Source organism: Rhineura floridana, chromosome 10 (genome assembly GCF_030035675.1).
Source record: "Rhineura floridana isolate rRhiFlo1 chromosome 10, rRhiFlo1.hap2, whole genome shotgun sequence".
Lineage (NCBI taxonomy): Eukaryota > Metazoa > Chordata > Lepidosauria > Squamata > Rhineuridae > Rhineura > Rhineura floridana.
Genome location: NC_084489.1, coordinates 87,943,421 through 87,959,202, shown reverse-complemented (window position 1 = coordinate 87,959,202; position 15,782 = coordinate 87,943,421). Strand labels below are relative to the sequence as shown.

At 49.2% G+C, this 15,782-nt stretch overlaps 1 protein-coding gene and 1 pseudogene across 1 annotated transcript in view; both read left to right on the top strand.

Moving 5' to 3' along the window:
* The first annotated feature begins 9,101 nt into the window (after positions 1-9,101).
* The window catches only part of LOC133365114 (zinc finger protein 282-like), a 36,640-nt gene continuing 29,959 nt past the window's right edge, over positions 9,102-15,782 (top strand). The window contains exon 1 of the mRNA XM_061586526.1: positions 9,102-9,360. Within this exon, the coding sequence (XP_061442510.1) occupies positions 9,337-9,360 (24 nt within the window). The 5' untranslated portion in view covers positions 9,102-9,336. The remainder of the gene's footprint in view (positions 9,361-15,782) is intronic.
* Positions 12,443-12,562, top strand: LOC133365683 (5S ribosomal RNA; annotated as a pseudogene).

The window sequence follows — 15,782 nt, the reverse complement described above, 5'->3', positions numbered from 1 at the left end:
AATTAAACCACAACTGTCACTAGAAGCTAAAATGATGAAACTGAGGTTATCGTACTTTGGACACATAATGAGAAGACATGATTCATTAGAAAAGATAATAATGCTTGGAAAAACAGAAGGAAGTAGAAAGAGAGGAAGGCCAAAGAAGAGATGGATTGATTCCCTAAAGGAAGCCACAGACCTGAACTTACAAGATCTGAACAGGGTTGTTCATGACAGATGCTCTTGGAGGTCACTGATTCATAGGGTCGCCATAAGTCGTAGTCGACTTGGAGGCACATAACGAGAACAACAACAACAACTCCCTCTTCTGATGTTCCCGTGTTCTCTGTCGCCAACGAGACTGCCAACATTTGCAGCCAAGTCGTGGGTGTGTAGTGAGCATGTTCTGCCTGCAGGTGGAGCTGCAGGACCTGTCGCCCTCTCGGGTCAGAGCGGCTCTGGAGCTCTTCTCCCGGAGCGGGGCGAAGAAGCTGCGCGGGCGGGCGGAATCGAATCCCTGTGCGCAACAGCTTCGTTCTGGCGTCTCAGCCGCAGGCAAGGTTAACTCCATCCTGTCTGGTATGCTATTGGGGAGGGGGTTGCAGGAGCCCCGGAAATAATCGCGGTTGGGGGGAGGTTTGCGCTGCTTTAAATCGGAGGAAGGGGTGTGGGAGATTTTGGTGCTGCACGCGGGGGTGGGGGGCAGAAGAGCAAAGGCTGCTGGAAAGTTGGCAACCTTTAGGGTGCAGGACAGGGCCTGGCCACGTGCCAGTAAACTTGCTTTTTGGATCTGTTAAACCCTCGTTTGCATCTCCAACGCGTTTCGCCCCCCCACCATCAATGTATTTTTTAATTGTTCCGTTTTCTCCCTCCCCAAAAGTTGGCAGTCTTCTAGAGCAACCCGTGCCCACGCGCTCTGCAGCTCCGAGGGTGTTAGTGGCGTCGAGCACTTCAGTGAGATTTCCCGGCGCGACTCCCGGAGACCTGCTCGCTCGTCTTGCACGGACCTCATCCTGCACCAACTTCTTCCTCCTAGTTCCTCGCAGGGTTCCTCTAACAAACTTGTCTAAAGAAGGTGAAGAGCACCTGGAGCCCAAGCCTGCCTGACTGTGGACGCGGCTCAAGGTGCTCACCTCATTGCAAGGAGGGGCGAGGCAGGAGGGACGCCGCGGGCAGAGTTGCAACCAGGGCTCCGCTGGAAGGGGTCAGAGAGAGCAGGTGTTGTGCCCACAGCACCCTTTGCCAACCTGGTGCCCGGCAGATCTTTTGGACACCACCTCCCTTCAGCCCCAGGCCAATAGGAGCTTAAGAAGAGTGCTGCTGGATCATGCCAAAGCCACCCGGATCCCCTGGGAAGCTCACAAGCAGGATCTGAGCGCAACTCCCCACTTGTGATCCCCAGCGACTGGCTTTCAAGGGTCAGGGGTCTGGCTCACCGCAGAGCATAATCTGCTCTGAAGCATGCAGAAGGTTTCTGGGTCCTTCCACAGTGGCGTCTCCGGGCCAGGCAGGGCACTCTCCCAGCCTTAAACCCAGGAGAGCTGCCACCAGTCACTTTATACAATGCTGAGCTAGGTGGAGTCCAGCTGGGTATAAGACAGCTTCTTCTCTGGGGAAGGACCTTCGCTCACTGGGGGAGCACGGGTTTTGCCTGCAAAGCATGATGGACCAGGCCAGGAGCATCCTGTTCTCACAGTAGCCAAGCAGGTCCCTCTTCTCCCAGGCATTTTAGCATGTGATTTTAAATTGCTTCTTAAAAATGTGTCTTTAAATTTGTATATTTGTTTTTAATGTTTTTAATTGTTGTAAACCACCCAGAGAGCTTCGGCTATGGGGCGGTATACAAATGCAATAAATAAACAAACACGTAGCCTGCGAGCAGGACCCAAGCACCACAGCACTCTCCCCTCCTGCCGTTTCCAGCAAGTGGTATTTGGAAGTGTATCACCCGCCTACGGAGCCAGAGCATAGCCATCGTGGCTAGTAGCCGTTGATAGCCTGATCCTCCATGAATGTGTCTAATCCTCTTTTAAAGCCATCCAATTTGGTGGCCATCACTCTTCTGGGAGTGCATAGTTTAACTCCTAAACCATAGTTTAACTCGGCGCTCTAGCATTCAGTCCTTAGCATCTCTGGGTAGAGCTGGGAGAGACCCCAGTCTGAAACTCTGGACATCAACACATTGCTAAACATCAGAAGCAGGTACTCCCGGGGATCCAAGCTGTCAGAGTGTGCACTCACTGAGAACAGAAGGCTGGTGTAGGAAAGGGAGGCCACCTGCAAGATCATCTTACCCCTTCTAGACCCAGTTGATCACTGCGCTCTGCAGGCAAGGGCCTCCTGCAGATATTTATTTATTTATTTGATTTATATCCCGTCCTTCCTCCCAGCAGGAGCTCAGGACAGCAAACAAAAGCACTAAAAACAATTAAAACATCATAAAAACAGACTTTAAAATACATTAAAAGAAAACATCTTTAAAAACATTCTATAAAAAACCTTTGAAGACATCTTAGAAAAAAGAAAAAAGGTTAAAATACATACTGGGTTTTTTTAAGGTTTAAAAACATATTAAAATGCATGTTTACCATCTTATCAGGAGGTCCATTCTGCACAACATAGCAAACGGACCTTTAGTGTGGCGGCACCTACCCTGTGGAATTCCCTCCCTTTAAATATTAGACGGGCGCCATCTCTGTTATCTTTTCAGCACCTACTGAAGACCTTCCTCTTTCAACAAGCCTTTTAAGTGGAGGCCTCATCCCAGTCTACGTCTGTGCTGGAATTGCTTTTTAATATGTTTTTAAAGGTTTTTTTAAAAAATGTTTTGTTGTCATATGTTTTTAAAGATGTTTTGTTCTAATATATTTTAAAGCCTGTTTTTAAGATGTTTTAGGGTGTTTTTAGTGCTTTTGTTTGCCGCCCTGGGCTCCTACTGGGAGGAAGAGCAGGACATAAATCTAAAAAATAAATGTTGATTCAGATGCACCAAGAGTCTGATACACTATAAGGCAAATTCAAAAGCTCCTGTGCCACCTACAGGGAACTGCATGAATTTGGTGCCACCATGACCTCCTGCCTGCAGGTGGTGCAGCTGCTGTAAAGGGAAGGCTCTGCGTGTGGAATCCTCTCTTGACAAGGAATGGGAAGTCGGATGTGAGGTCAGGCCAATAGAATCCATTTCCTGGCCTCCTCTTCAAGATTGGCTTTTCAAGAACACAGATCATGGGTTAACCCCTTCCTGCCCAGTGGAGCAGTGAATGGGAGAAGAGAGAAACACACATGCTGCGTAGGGAGTGGGATGGGGGGAGAGAGTGACTGCCAGCATTGCTCCTGCCAACTATTTCTTCTCCCCCACCCCCATAAGCAGAGTTCCTGTGTCCCTCTGCTGGAGCCTGGCATGTGACAGATAGATGGGAAGGTCTGCAGATATTGCAATTTACTGATTTTCTTGTCTAGATATGCAAATGTTCTGCTAAGCTGCAGGACGTTACAATATGTCCTGATTTTTTTAAAATAAAAAATTTGGAAGGAAAAAAAAGCCTGTAAGTTAAGCTTTCCTTGGAGAAAAATGGGAACGTGTTACAGTGGTGGTGGTGTGTGTAATAATAATTATGATTAGTTATGAAAAAATGGAAATGGACTGCCTTCAAGTCGATCCCGACTTATGGCAACCCTACGAATAGGGTTTTCATGGTAAGCGGTATCCAGAGGGGGTTTCCCATTGCCTTCCTCTGAGGCTGAGAGACAGTTACTGGCCCAAGGCCACCCAGTGACTTTCATGGCTGTGTGAGGATTCAAACCCTAGTCTCCCAGGTCGTAGTCCAACACTAACCACTATACCATGCTGGCTCATAATTAGTTATACAGTAATTAAAAGACCAAACAAGAAACAAATCCAAATATCCATACAGGATGCACAAATCCTCTATGTATTGCACTAGGAATAAGTTGCACATCCTTTTTGTTAAAAAAGGTGCTCATTAGTATAGTGGTGAGTTTGATTCCATGCTATGTTGGGAAGCACCTGGTTTCCATGCAGAAGACCCCAGGTTCAAGCCCCAACATCTCCAGGTAGGGTTGGGAGTGTCCCCTCCCTGGAGAGCTGCTACCAGTCAGTGTCAACAATACTGAGCTAGATGGGACAATGGACTGACTCAGTGCAAGGCACCTCCCTATGCTCTTGTGTTGCTAGCAATCCGATATGCAGTATAAATCCGCAATGCAAATGGTACAGAGAGCAAGACACTTCCAAAAGGAAAGGGGAGGTTTACTTCCTGTTGTACCATGCCATCTGCATGGACCAACTGGCAAGCATGGGACTTGTACCCGCTCCCCAACTGCTGGAGCCTGGGAGAACTCTGAAGAATGGTGAGGCGAAGCAACTGCTGGTTTGGGAAGGTGAGAAGACAGCTGTCGCTCAAGCAGTGTGCGGGTTGCACTCCTTAGCATGCTCTGTTAAAGAGGGTTGCCACCTTTTATGGGCTCTGTTCCTCTTGTGTAGTTTTTAGCAGCTGGACACACAGAAATGTAGCTTCCCCCACCCCTTTAGACCTGGAGGGTCTGCTGTCCACCGCCAGGTCTCTGAGGGTCAGTGAACTGGAGAGCGGAGCATGACCTACAGCAAGCAGAATGTGTTTGGACAGGAGTTCTTCCCATCCTGAAAAATGGAAATGGACTGCCTTCAAGTTGATCCTGACTTATGGCTACCCTGTGGTGTGCCACAGGGCTCTATCCTCTCTCCCATGCTATTTAATATCTATATGAAGCCGCTGGGGACAATCATCAGGAGATTTGGGCTGCAGTGTCACCAATATGCGGATGACACTCAGCTCTATCTCTCATTTAAATCTTCACCAGAGTCAGCTGTGGAGACCATGTCCAAGTGCCTGGAATCCGTGAGTGGATGGATGGCAAGGAACAGGCTGAAGTTGAATCCTGATAAGACCGAGGTGCTACTTGTGGGAGACAAGGGAAGGTTGGGAGATGTTGACCTGGTGTTCGATGGGGTGAAATTGCCCCTGAAGGACCAGGTCCGCAGCCTTGGGGTTGTTCTTGATTCCAAGCTGTCCATGGAGGCTCAGATTTCGGCAGTGAGCCGGGCAGCTTGCTATCAATTACACCTCATTCGTAGACTGCAGCCCTACCTTCCTGCTCATCAGCTCCCACTGGTGGTACATGCCCTGGTCACCTCTCGGTTGGATTACTGTATTGCGGTCTCCGTGGGGCTACCCTTGAAAACGGTCCGGAAATTACAACTTATACAAAATGCTGCGGCTCGACTACTTACAAACTGTCGCCGCCGGGAATAATAATAATAATAAATTTAATTTCTTCGTCGCCTATCTGGCCAATGGCCACTCTAGGCGACTTACAAAATTATTAAAATACAATGAATAAAATACAGTAATACAATAAAAACAATAGATCTACAACAACAATATTAAAACTGGGTAGGAGGCATTACAATTATATCGATTAACCCTCCCCGGATACCCCGAAGGCCTGCTGAAAAAGCCAGGTCTTTAAGGCTTTCCGAAATACATTTAGGGAAGAGGCATGCCGGAGATCTTGTGGGAGGGAGTTCCAAAGAGTGGGGGCCGCCACTGAGAATGCCCTCTCTCTTGTACCCGCCAATCTGGCTGTTTTTGTTGGCGGGATTGAGAGAAGGCCCTGTGTGGCCGATCTTGTCGGGCGGCATAATTGAAGGCGCTCCGTGAGATAAACACATCACTCCAGTGTTGTTCAACCTACACTGGCTTCCAGTTATTTTCCGGGCCCAATTCAAGGTGTTGGTATTAACCTTTAAATCCCTATACGGTCTCGGCCCAGTTTATCTGATGGAGCGCCTCCAGCGCCACCAACCATGCCGCCCAACAAGATCAGCCACACAGGACCTTCTCTCAATCCCGCCAACTAAAACAGCCAGATTGGCGGGGACAAGAGAGAGGGCATTTTCAGTGGCGGCCCCCACTCTCTGGAACTCCCTCCCGTATGACCTTCGGCATCCCCCTTCCCTGAATGTATTCCGCCAAGCTTTGAAGACCTGGCTCTTCAGACAGGCCTTTGGGACTTCCGGGGAGGGTTAAATTTTTACGACCAATAGCCTACTACTCTGTACTGGAACTGTTTTATTGTTATATTGTATTTTATGATGTATTTTATTATGATGTAATGTATTGTTGTTAAATTGTACGTCGCCTAGAGTGGCCATTGGGCAGATAGGCGACCCACACATTAAATTATTATTATTATTATTACCCTGTGAATAGGGTTTTCATGGTAAGCGGTATTCAGAGGGGGCTTACCATTGCCTCCCTCTGCGGCTAGTCCTCCCCAGCTAGCTAGAGCCTGCTCAGCTTGCCACAGCTGCACAAGCCAGCCCCTGCCTTGTCTGCAACCGCCAGCCGGGGGCAACTGGGCTCCTTGGGACTGTGCAGCTTGCCCACGGCTGCACAGGTGGCAGGGCACGTAACCCCTGAGCCACTCCCTGTGGGGATGATCTTTAGCTGGCCCTTGACACCCAGGAGACACAAGTGGAGATTGGAGCTCACAGACTCTGGACCAGAGCTTGGAAAAGTTACTTTTTTAAAACTACAACTCCCATCAGCTCCAGCCAGCATGGCCACTGGAGTGGGCTCATGGGAGTTGTAGTCCAAAAAAAAGTAACTTTGCCAGGCTCTGGACTCCCAGCCAGGCTCTCCTCCCCACTGGGCTATACCAGCTGTTCTTCCCATCCTACCTCAGATGAATTTGCTCCTGCTGATGAACAAGGGTCATGTACCCCTCAGCTTCATATCCAGTCATCAGAACCTGGGAAGATAACTGAAAGCTGAGTGTGTAAAAGGCCTCCACTGGAAAGTGTTGCTTGGGGGGATTGTATACGGGCAGCCGTAAGGTATGTATGGACATTCTGCCCGTGAGGCCTAATCCCTGACGGCTGATTCACACACACATGAGTCATCCCTTGATGTTGCAGTAGTTGCTGGGGAGCAGTCACATGGTCAAATGCCTAAAGTAGCTCTTTCGCAGACATAGCTCTGCAACCAGTTCACGGAAAGCAAGCCTGTGAGCTGAACTGGTTTGTAACCCCACGGCTCTGTTTTGCATGAAGTGGTTTCCAAATTACCTTCAAGGCAAGGCCCATGCAGAGTGCATCACAGTAATCCAGCTGTCGCCAACCTGATGCCCTCCAGATGTTTTGTACAGCTGGATTTGTTTGTTTTTGCCTTATTTTTATGCTGTTGTGTTTTTGATATTGAATTGAAGCGTTTGCTAATTTTTAATGCTGTTGCCATTGTTAGCTAGTCTGAGCTCAACATTGTTGTTGGAAAAGCGGAATTCAGATATTAAATCAAGAAAAACTCCCATTCGAGAGGCATGCCCCTCTCCAGTCTGTTCACCCCTGACACTGCTACAGTTCCCGGCACCCATAACAAACCACAGTTCCCAGGATTCTTGGGGGAGGAGCCATGTGCTTGACATACATGGTGTGTAGAGTCAAAAACAGTGCAATTGATGTCATTCTGTCAATTCATGGTGGTTGTTTAGGACAGCCTTTCCCAGCATGGTGCCCCCTCCAGACGCTTTGGACTGCATAACCCCCATGAGACATAACAAGCTGCACCATCCCAAATGTCTGGAGGGCGCCAGGTTGGGGAAGGCTAGTTTAGCCGGCTGCATCAATGACAAGAGGTAGGAAGCAGGTTTCTAGTTTATTACATTTAAATTTATTACATTCATATTGTGGGCTTCCCATTGGGGCAATGGTTCCCAAACATTTTTTCCTCACGGACCGCTTGAAAATTGCTGAATGTCTTGGGGGAGGTACTTAATGATTTTTCTGCCTGCTATAACAATGGCAATGCACTCTGCTAGATGCTGTATGGATTTTAACTGTATTTTCATTGCTTCTCTTATTTTTTACATTGCATTTTATTGCTTTTCAATTTGCATTCCATAAAATTTCTATTCAAATTGTAATATAACGAAATACAATATAAGAAGTAACTGAAACAATAAAAATGCAATCGAAAATCAATGTGAATACTCAATGTGGACATGCCACGGACCAGCTCAGTCCACAGACTAGTTTGGGAGCCTTTGCATAAGGGCATGTGGCTGGCCAGTGAGAGAACAGGATGCTGGTCTACCAGGTGGGCCTGCATTGGCCTCATCCGGCCGCAGCCAGGCTCTTCAAGTTAAATAGTGCGGGTGGGGAAGAGCCCCAGCACATGCCCTCACAGCTCATAATGCCAAGGTTGCCAGGAACCTTGAAGCCGCAGCAATCCGTTTGGTTCAATTCCTGCCATGAGCTGAACGCCATGGAGTTCCACACGAGCCAGGAACTCCAGCCCAGTCAGGGTTCCCAGCAAGAGTGCAGTGGTGAATTCAGAAGTGCAGGGTCTCATCATGATACTCAAAGCCATACACCCCTTTTTTTGCTGCTGGGTTGAGAATGAAATCCTTGTTAATGCCTTCTCCCACAACAGACATCCCTAGGAGCCAATCAGCATGAAAGGGGAGTGTTAGCTACTGAGAAGAGTCTTCTTGGTGGCTGACTCACCTCCTTTCATGCGGGTTGCCTCCAACCAGCAGGAAAGGACAAGGAAGACTCTTGTTATACGACTCTTCTCAGTAGCTAACACACTCCCCCTTTCAAGCTGATTGGCTCATAGGATGCTGGAGACATAGGGACCCTGCTTCCCCAAAAGTAAGGGGTCTAAGACCCTCTGAGACCCCGGACGACTACACGCCTGGCGTCCGTTAGGGGCTCAGGAGGCCACGTGTACGCACTCCTGTCCACGCTGGTAGTTTCCGATCCCTTCTACAAGCCACCGAGGGCGGCAGGGAGAACGCCATCGGGGCACGTGTGAACCAGCCCTTCGCCGCCTGGCCGGGGCACGCACGATTCCCAAACGCTGTCCGGCGCAGGGAAAGTGTAACGTGTGAATGGATGCATCGCTCCCTCGGCGAGCCCGTCGCTGCGGCTGCTTTGAGATGGAAGCTGCCTTTGCAAAGCCCGCGACGGAGCTGGGGGAGGGGGGCGCCGAGCGGGCGCTGCTGTGCCGCCTTGGCCCTGCAGGGGGCGCGCTGCGCTAGCCAGGCCCCCGTTGTGTGTGTGCGCGAGCGGGTGTTTTTTTCCCCAAATCGCTACAATTGCGCCTTGTATGTTTTCTTCTCATGTAACCAGCCGCTGCCGCCGCCGCCGCCGCGCGTCCGCCCCGCCGGGCCTGCCTCTCCGCCCGCCGGCCCCCGCTCCTGCTCGCGCGCCCCGGGACCCCCCCTTGCCCTGCCCTGCCCTGGAGCCCGGATCGCCCCTTCTCCCGCGCGCAGACCCCCCAGCGAAGGGCTATGGCCGAATGGGCCCCTGCCCAGGTGAGCAGGGCTGCACGGGGGGGGTGGGGGGCTGCACGGGAGGGGGGGCTGCACAGACCTGGATTGAGAGGAGTGGGGGGGTCCTGCGTCCAGGAAGTTGATGCTGAGTCCAGAACAGATTGCGGTGGGGGGGGAGGCAATAGTGAGAGAAGTTGGACCCTCCGCTATGGATGCGGGGCGGGGCGCACAGGGAGTGGGCCTTTGCTGCTGTGCGGGGGGGAGGGACACCCCCTCCAGACTAGACCGTGCTTAGTTGTACGGGGGGGGAGGTTAAAGAGTGAGTCTGGGGGGGGATGTCTTGGGGAGAGCGGGGCAGCCTAAGAGCTTTGTGGGGGGCGGGCTGATCGCATTGATTCTTCTTGGAGGGGGGAGGATGCATCAGAATGAAAAGAGCTGCTGATCTGGAGGGGGAGGGGCCTCCTCGGCTCAGGATAGGATAGGATGGGGGGACAGGACTGATATTAATTGTAGTGGAAGGAGGGGGGGAGGAAGAGACTGTGAGAGTCCCATGACAAGAGGTGGGGGGCGGGCTACACTCTTCCTTAGCCTCCTTGCCCAGATGCCCCCTCCCATCTTTTGCCTCGGATTCCAGTTCCCTGACAGGCCCAGGATCCCCCTTGACTCCTTGTGTGTGTAGGGGGGATGCCTGGGGGGGGAGAGTCAGCATTTTTGATGAGTGAACACACACATGCAGAGAGAGGCGCGCATGTATGTAACCATGAGCTGCGTAAGCCTCTAGCCATGTCTGTGCAACTTTGTGGACCTCTGCTGAGATGCTCTGAGTCATGCTTCTCCTGACAAGGATTCTGCTTTTGGGAAGGGGGAGGAGGGCCTGGGGGCTAGTGAGTGATCTCTCTCCTCCCCCCACCTCAAGTAATGATGTCTTTCTCTGTGCCCCCACACACACTGCCCCCTGGGGCCTCCCAGAAATGAGTAGCTGCCCCCCTTCCCCTGCCATGATGCAGTTGGGTTGCACAACTGGGTTACCTCTGTAGTGATCGCTTGCCCCCTCGTGCATTCACACTCAACTAGGAAGCCAACCTCTTGCTTGTGACTTAGAACAAGTGCAATCGCCAGAGTACTAATTGGGTGTTGCACACACACACACACACACACACACACACATGGAAATGCCTTTCGCTTTACCAAATCTCACAGAACCATAGAATCAGTCGTAGAGTTGAAAGGGGCCTGTAAGGCCATCCAGTCCAACCCTGGCTCGATGCATCTCCATGTGATTATCCTCCAGTGTCTACACAGAGGCCTCTAGATGGGCCTTTGGGTTGATCCCACATGGATTTTCTCATGCCCCTCCTGAATTGCACCCAGTTCTGGAGTGAAGCACACCTGGTGTTGTGCGATTGCAGCCTGGAGGGTGGGATAATCTGGCCAGTGCTTGAAGCTCTATTAAAAAGCTCCCTCCCCTCAAATATTAGACAGGCCCATCTCTTTTATCTTTTCAGCACCTATTGAAGACCTTCCTCTTTCAACAAGCCTTTTAGTTGAAACCTTCTCTCAGTCTACTTCTGTGTTGGAATTGCTTCTTAATATGTTTTTAACCCCTTTTTAAAGATGTCTTGAAAGATTTTTAAAAAAAATGTTTTAAAAGATGTTTTGTTTGAATATATTTTCGAGTCTGTTTTTATGTTTTAAAGTGTTTTTTTAATCAGCTGGTATAGCACAGTGGTGGGGAAGAGAGCCTGGCGGGGAGTCCATAGTCTGTGAGTTCAAATTCCCACTCATGTCTCCTGGGTGTCAAGGGCCAGCTAAAGATCAACCCCACAGGGAGTGGCTCAGGGGTTACGTGCCCTGCCATCTGTGCAGCCGTGGTGCCCAGTTGCCCCCCAGCTGGCAGTTGCGGACAAGGCAGGGGCTGGCTTGTGCAGCTGTGGCCAGCTGAGCAGGCCCTAGCCAGCTGGGGAGGACTAGCCTCAGAGGGAGGCAGTGGGAAACCCCCTCTGAATACCGCTTACCATGAAAACCCTATTCGTAGAGTCGTCATAAGTCGGGATCAACTTGAAGGCAGTTCATTTCCATTTTGAAGTGTTTTTAGTGCTTTTGTTTGCTGCCCTGGGCTCCTGCTGGGAGGAAGGGCGGGATATAAATCAAATAATAAATATAAAATAAATGAAAAGGATTTCCTGCTTCTCGATGTCTATGCAGAACTGCCAGGGAGCGGATGGCAACTGTTTTTCAGGTCTGATTAAGGCACCCATACAGGTTGTTTGTTCCTTCAACCATCTGCTTCAGGGATGGAGAACCTGTAACCCTCCAGATGTTGTTCGACTACAGCTCCTATCATCCCTGACCATTGGCCATCCTGGCTGCTGGGACTACTGGGAACTGGAGTCCAGCAGCAGGTGGAGGGCCACCTGTTTCTCAAGCCCTGATCTCCTTGACAGATAAGGGTGGCAGTGGGCCCATTTGATGATCGCAAACTGATCTCTACGGGGAGTGAGTGTCATTCTAGGAATACAGTTTCCTGGACGCTCCCTGACTTTCCCGGCATAGGGCTGTCAACTGACTGAAGTATTGGTTCATTAATCATCTGACGTGTAACCGTGTGATTAAACATAAATAAATTTGCATCAATACAGGTGCCTCTACAATTCTGAAGGACACATGAATGCACATATTTCTTTGTTTCCTTATCGTAAATATTTCTTGACTCGCCTTTGCCAACTTGGTGCCCCCCAGATGTTACTGGAATGCAAGTCCCATCAGCCCCATCCAGCACAGCCGTGGAGTTGCACTCCAGTAACATCTGGAGGGCACCAGGTTGGCAGAGGCTGTTCTTTGCTATCTTTTAGGGCAAAGCCCTCATTACAAAAAAGCTCCCTAATATGCAGTGTCACATTTCAGTAAAAGAAAACTATTTAAAGCAGCAGTTTAAAGCAATTCAGAGGCCATCTGTGCATCACTATGTACAACTGGCAGTGCAACTCTTTACATGCCCGTTCAGACGTAAGCCCTGCGCTACTGAGTTCAGCGGGACTTACTCCTAGGTAAGTGTGCACTGCTAAAACAAAACAGTTTCAGGCCAGCATCACCATAAATCCTTTTAAGAAAAAGCAATCCCCAAATAAGTGGCTTTAACTACCCTGAACATGCCCGATCTTGTCTGATCTTGGAAGCTAAGCAGGGTCAGGCCTGGTTAGTACTTGGATGGGAGACTGCCTGGGAGTACCGGGTGCCATAGGCTTAGAGGAAGGCAATGGTAAACCACCTCTGCACACCTCTTACCATGAAAACCCTATGAATATATCCAAAAAGATTCATAGGGTCGCCATAAGTTGTAATCGACTTGAAGGCATATAACAACAAAAGGCTTGTTTAAAACTCACTTGGCAACGCTGTGAAGCCTCAAAACTCACTTGTTGCTTGGGAGGAGCTTCTACCAATGTGAGAGCATCACCAAAAACATTTTATGAACCAACACTGCCACTCTGTTAAGGGGCAAAGACCATCATTTCTTATTACTGTTACACACCAACCAAAGTCTTCTGGAGTTAGTGTGGCACAGGGGTTAGAGTGTCAGGCTGTGACCCGGCAGACCAGGGTTTAAATCTCCACTCAGCCATGAAGCTCACTGGGTGACTTCGGGGCCAGTCACTGTCTCTCAGCCTAACCTACCTCACAGGGTTGTTGTGAGGATAAAATGGAGAGGAGAAAACCATGTGTGTAGTCTTGAGCCCCTTGGAGGAAAAAACAGGTTATAAATAAGTAAAAATACCTGTAAAGAAATAAACAAACATAGTTGCTTTTAACTTACAGCCCCAGCAATTAATATTGGCTATCAGTGATTAATGAATAATCTCTAGAGCAGGAGTTCCCACCCTGTGATCCGTGGACCAGTGGTGGTCCGCAAGCTTCAGTCAGGTGGTCTGCGGAGTGTCTGTGGATTTGTGGCTGAAGACAGGAGACGGCACATCCGTTGCATTAGATATTCATATTGATTTTTAATTGTGTTTTTATTGCGTCTTGTTTATTTCTTATCTTGTATTTTGAATTCTAATACAATAAACTACATTATATAGGAAATAAAAGCAGCGATAAAAATACAATTAAAAATCACACAGCTTCTCGAACGGCGCATTACAGTTCCTGCAACAGGCGGAAAAATCATTAAGTGGTCCGCCAAGGCCCTCATAAATTTTCAAGCACTCCATGGGGGGAAAAGTTGGGGAATCGCTGTGCAAGACCATTAATCTACTAATTAAATCAATTAATATTTTTAGCACTATCTGGTCGTGATAGTGTTATGATCTTTTTGGTGAAGTAGATCACTGGCCGTACTGTTTTACATGCACTCGACCCAGGTGACCAATGAAAAGATGGATTCTGCAACCAGAATAAATTATGCAAATGAAACACCATTTGCACACATCTTATTTATTTTCTTACATTTATATCCTGTCTTTTTTCCATCGTGGAGCCCAGCACAAGACATCTTATCTTGTGTAATTTTTTTTCTGCCCTCAGTTTATGTGGAGGTTCAGACAGCTTTTGACATCCAGTCCTCTGACCATTGGAAATCCCATTCCTGCTAGGAACATAGAAAGCTGCCTTGTATACTAAGTCAGACCATTGGTTCATTTGGCTCAGCCTTGTCTGCACTGACCGGCAGCAACTCTTGATGGATTCAGTCGCGGAACCGTTCCCAGCCTTGGAGATGCTGAGGATTGAACCTGGGACCTTCTAAATGCAAAGCAGATGTTCTCACATTGAGCTGTGGCATTTTTATCGTGTCGCCTCTGACACGCCTTTTCTCTAAAGTAAAAACCCCCAAATGCTGCATCCTTTCCTCATATGGGAGTCACTCCATCCCCCTGATCATTTTGGTTGCCCTTTTCTGACCCTTTTCCACCTCTGCAGTATCCTTTTGGTGGCAAGGCCACCAGAACAGTGCACAGTGCACCAAGTGCAGTCGCACCATAGATTTGTACTATGGCCTTATGATATTAGCAGTTTTATTTTCTGTGTCTTTCCTAATGATCCCTGGCATGGCATTCATCTCTGCTTCCTTCCTTCCACCTGCCGTTGCCCTTGGACCTTTTCTTTCCTTTGAAGTCATCGTTGGCACCTCTGCCATTGCAGCTGTGGTTCCTTGTGCTAAAGCGCACCATCATCATCACACGTGTGGTATCATGAGCAAACGTGGTGGCTGGGACAAAAGACAAGGAAGCATGATAGACAATGTGGCCAGCGATGCATGCAACAGGGAATCGTTCCTGTGCATGGCAGGCCCACCCCATTTTCAGTAACAAGTAAGTCCTGGGGTGGATTATGTGACCAGTTGTGCGGTTCGAAGCCAACAAAGGTGGTCATAATTCCTCCCATTAGGAGCGGATTAGATGAGCTAGGAAATCCATCCATTCACCTCTCTTCAACTCACTTTGCTGTTCCTTTATATTAACATGGGTAGGGAATCTCAGGCCCAGGGGCCAAATGTGGCCCTCCAAGCTCCCTATCTGGCCCTCGGGATTCTCCCCAGACCATACACCCCTACTGGCCCAATTTTGCACCCTCTTATGAGTGTTTTTGTGCTTGGCTGCAATGTCTCCTTGAACTCTGCCACTTGCATTATCTTGGATGGAGGATAGAGAGGGGTGTGGGGGGGGTGTCGAAATTGGCTGCACAGGAGGGGGCTGCCCTTGCACAATAGCCTGTGAGCTACTAGGTAAGAGGCTAGTAACTTTTGTGAGTGTATTTACAAGTCTGGGATGTGGTTCGTTACAACTTAAGCAATAAAGGTCCCAGCCCCAAGGATCTTACAGTAGAAGCTATGGTTATTGCAGTGTGTTCTATGTGCAGCTACCCTTGCGCCTGCTCCGGAAGCTCCAGCTGGTCCAAAATGCTGCGGCTAGACTGTTGTGGGGACAGACTACCGCCAGCCCATAACTCCAGTGCTTAAAAGCTTGTGCTGGCAGCCCATACCCCACAGGATCAGGTTCAAGGTGCTAGTATGAATGAACAACTTTTGGGAGGAAGGACAGGATAGAAGTTTAAATAACGACAACGACTTGGGTCCAGGATATCTCAAGGATTGCCTGATCCTTTTTATCCTGACCCAATCATTGAGATCTCTGGGTGAGTCTCTGTTCGTGTTCCCCCATGGATCAGATGCGTGGCTCATAATAACTAGAAGCTGTGGATTCCATCTTGTGGGCCCAAGCCTGTGGAACTCCCTCCCAATTGAGATGGGGCAGTCACTCTGCTTATTGAACCTCAGGCACATGACTACGACTTTCTTGTTCCAGCAGGCGTTTTAGGATAGCGTTTGGTTTTATGGTGCGCTGCTTAGAAATGTAAAGGATTGAACAGTACTGTATATGAATGTCTTAAATACATACGTGTTGACAGTGGAGGAGGGGAAAGGGAAGAGGAAGGCAAGACCATAGCAGCAAGTCATTAGGAATATA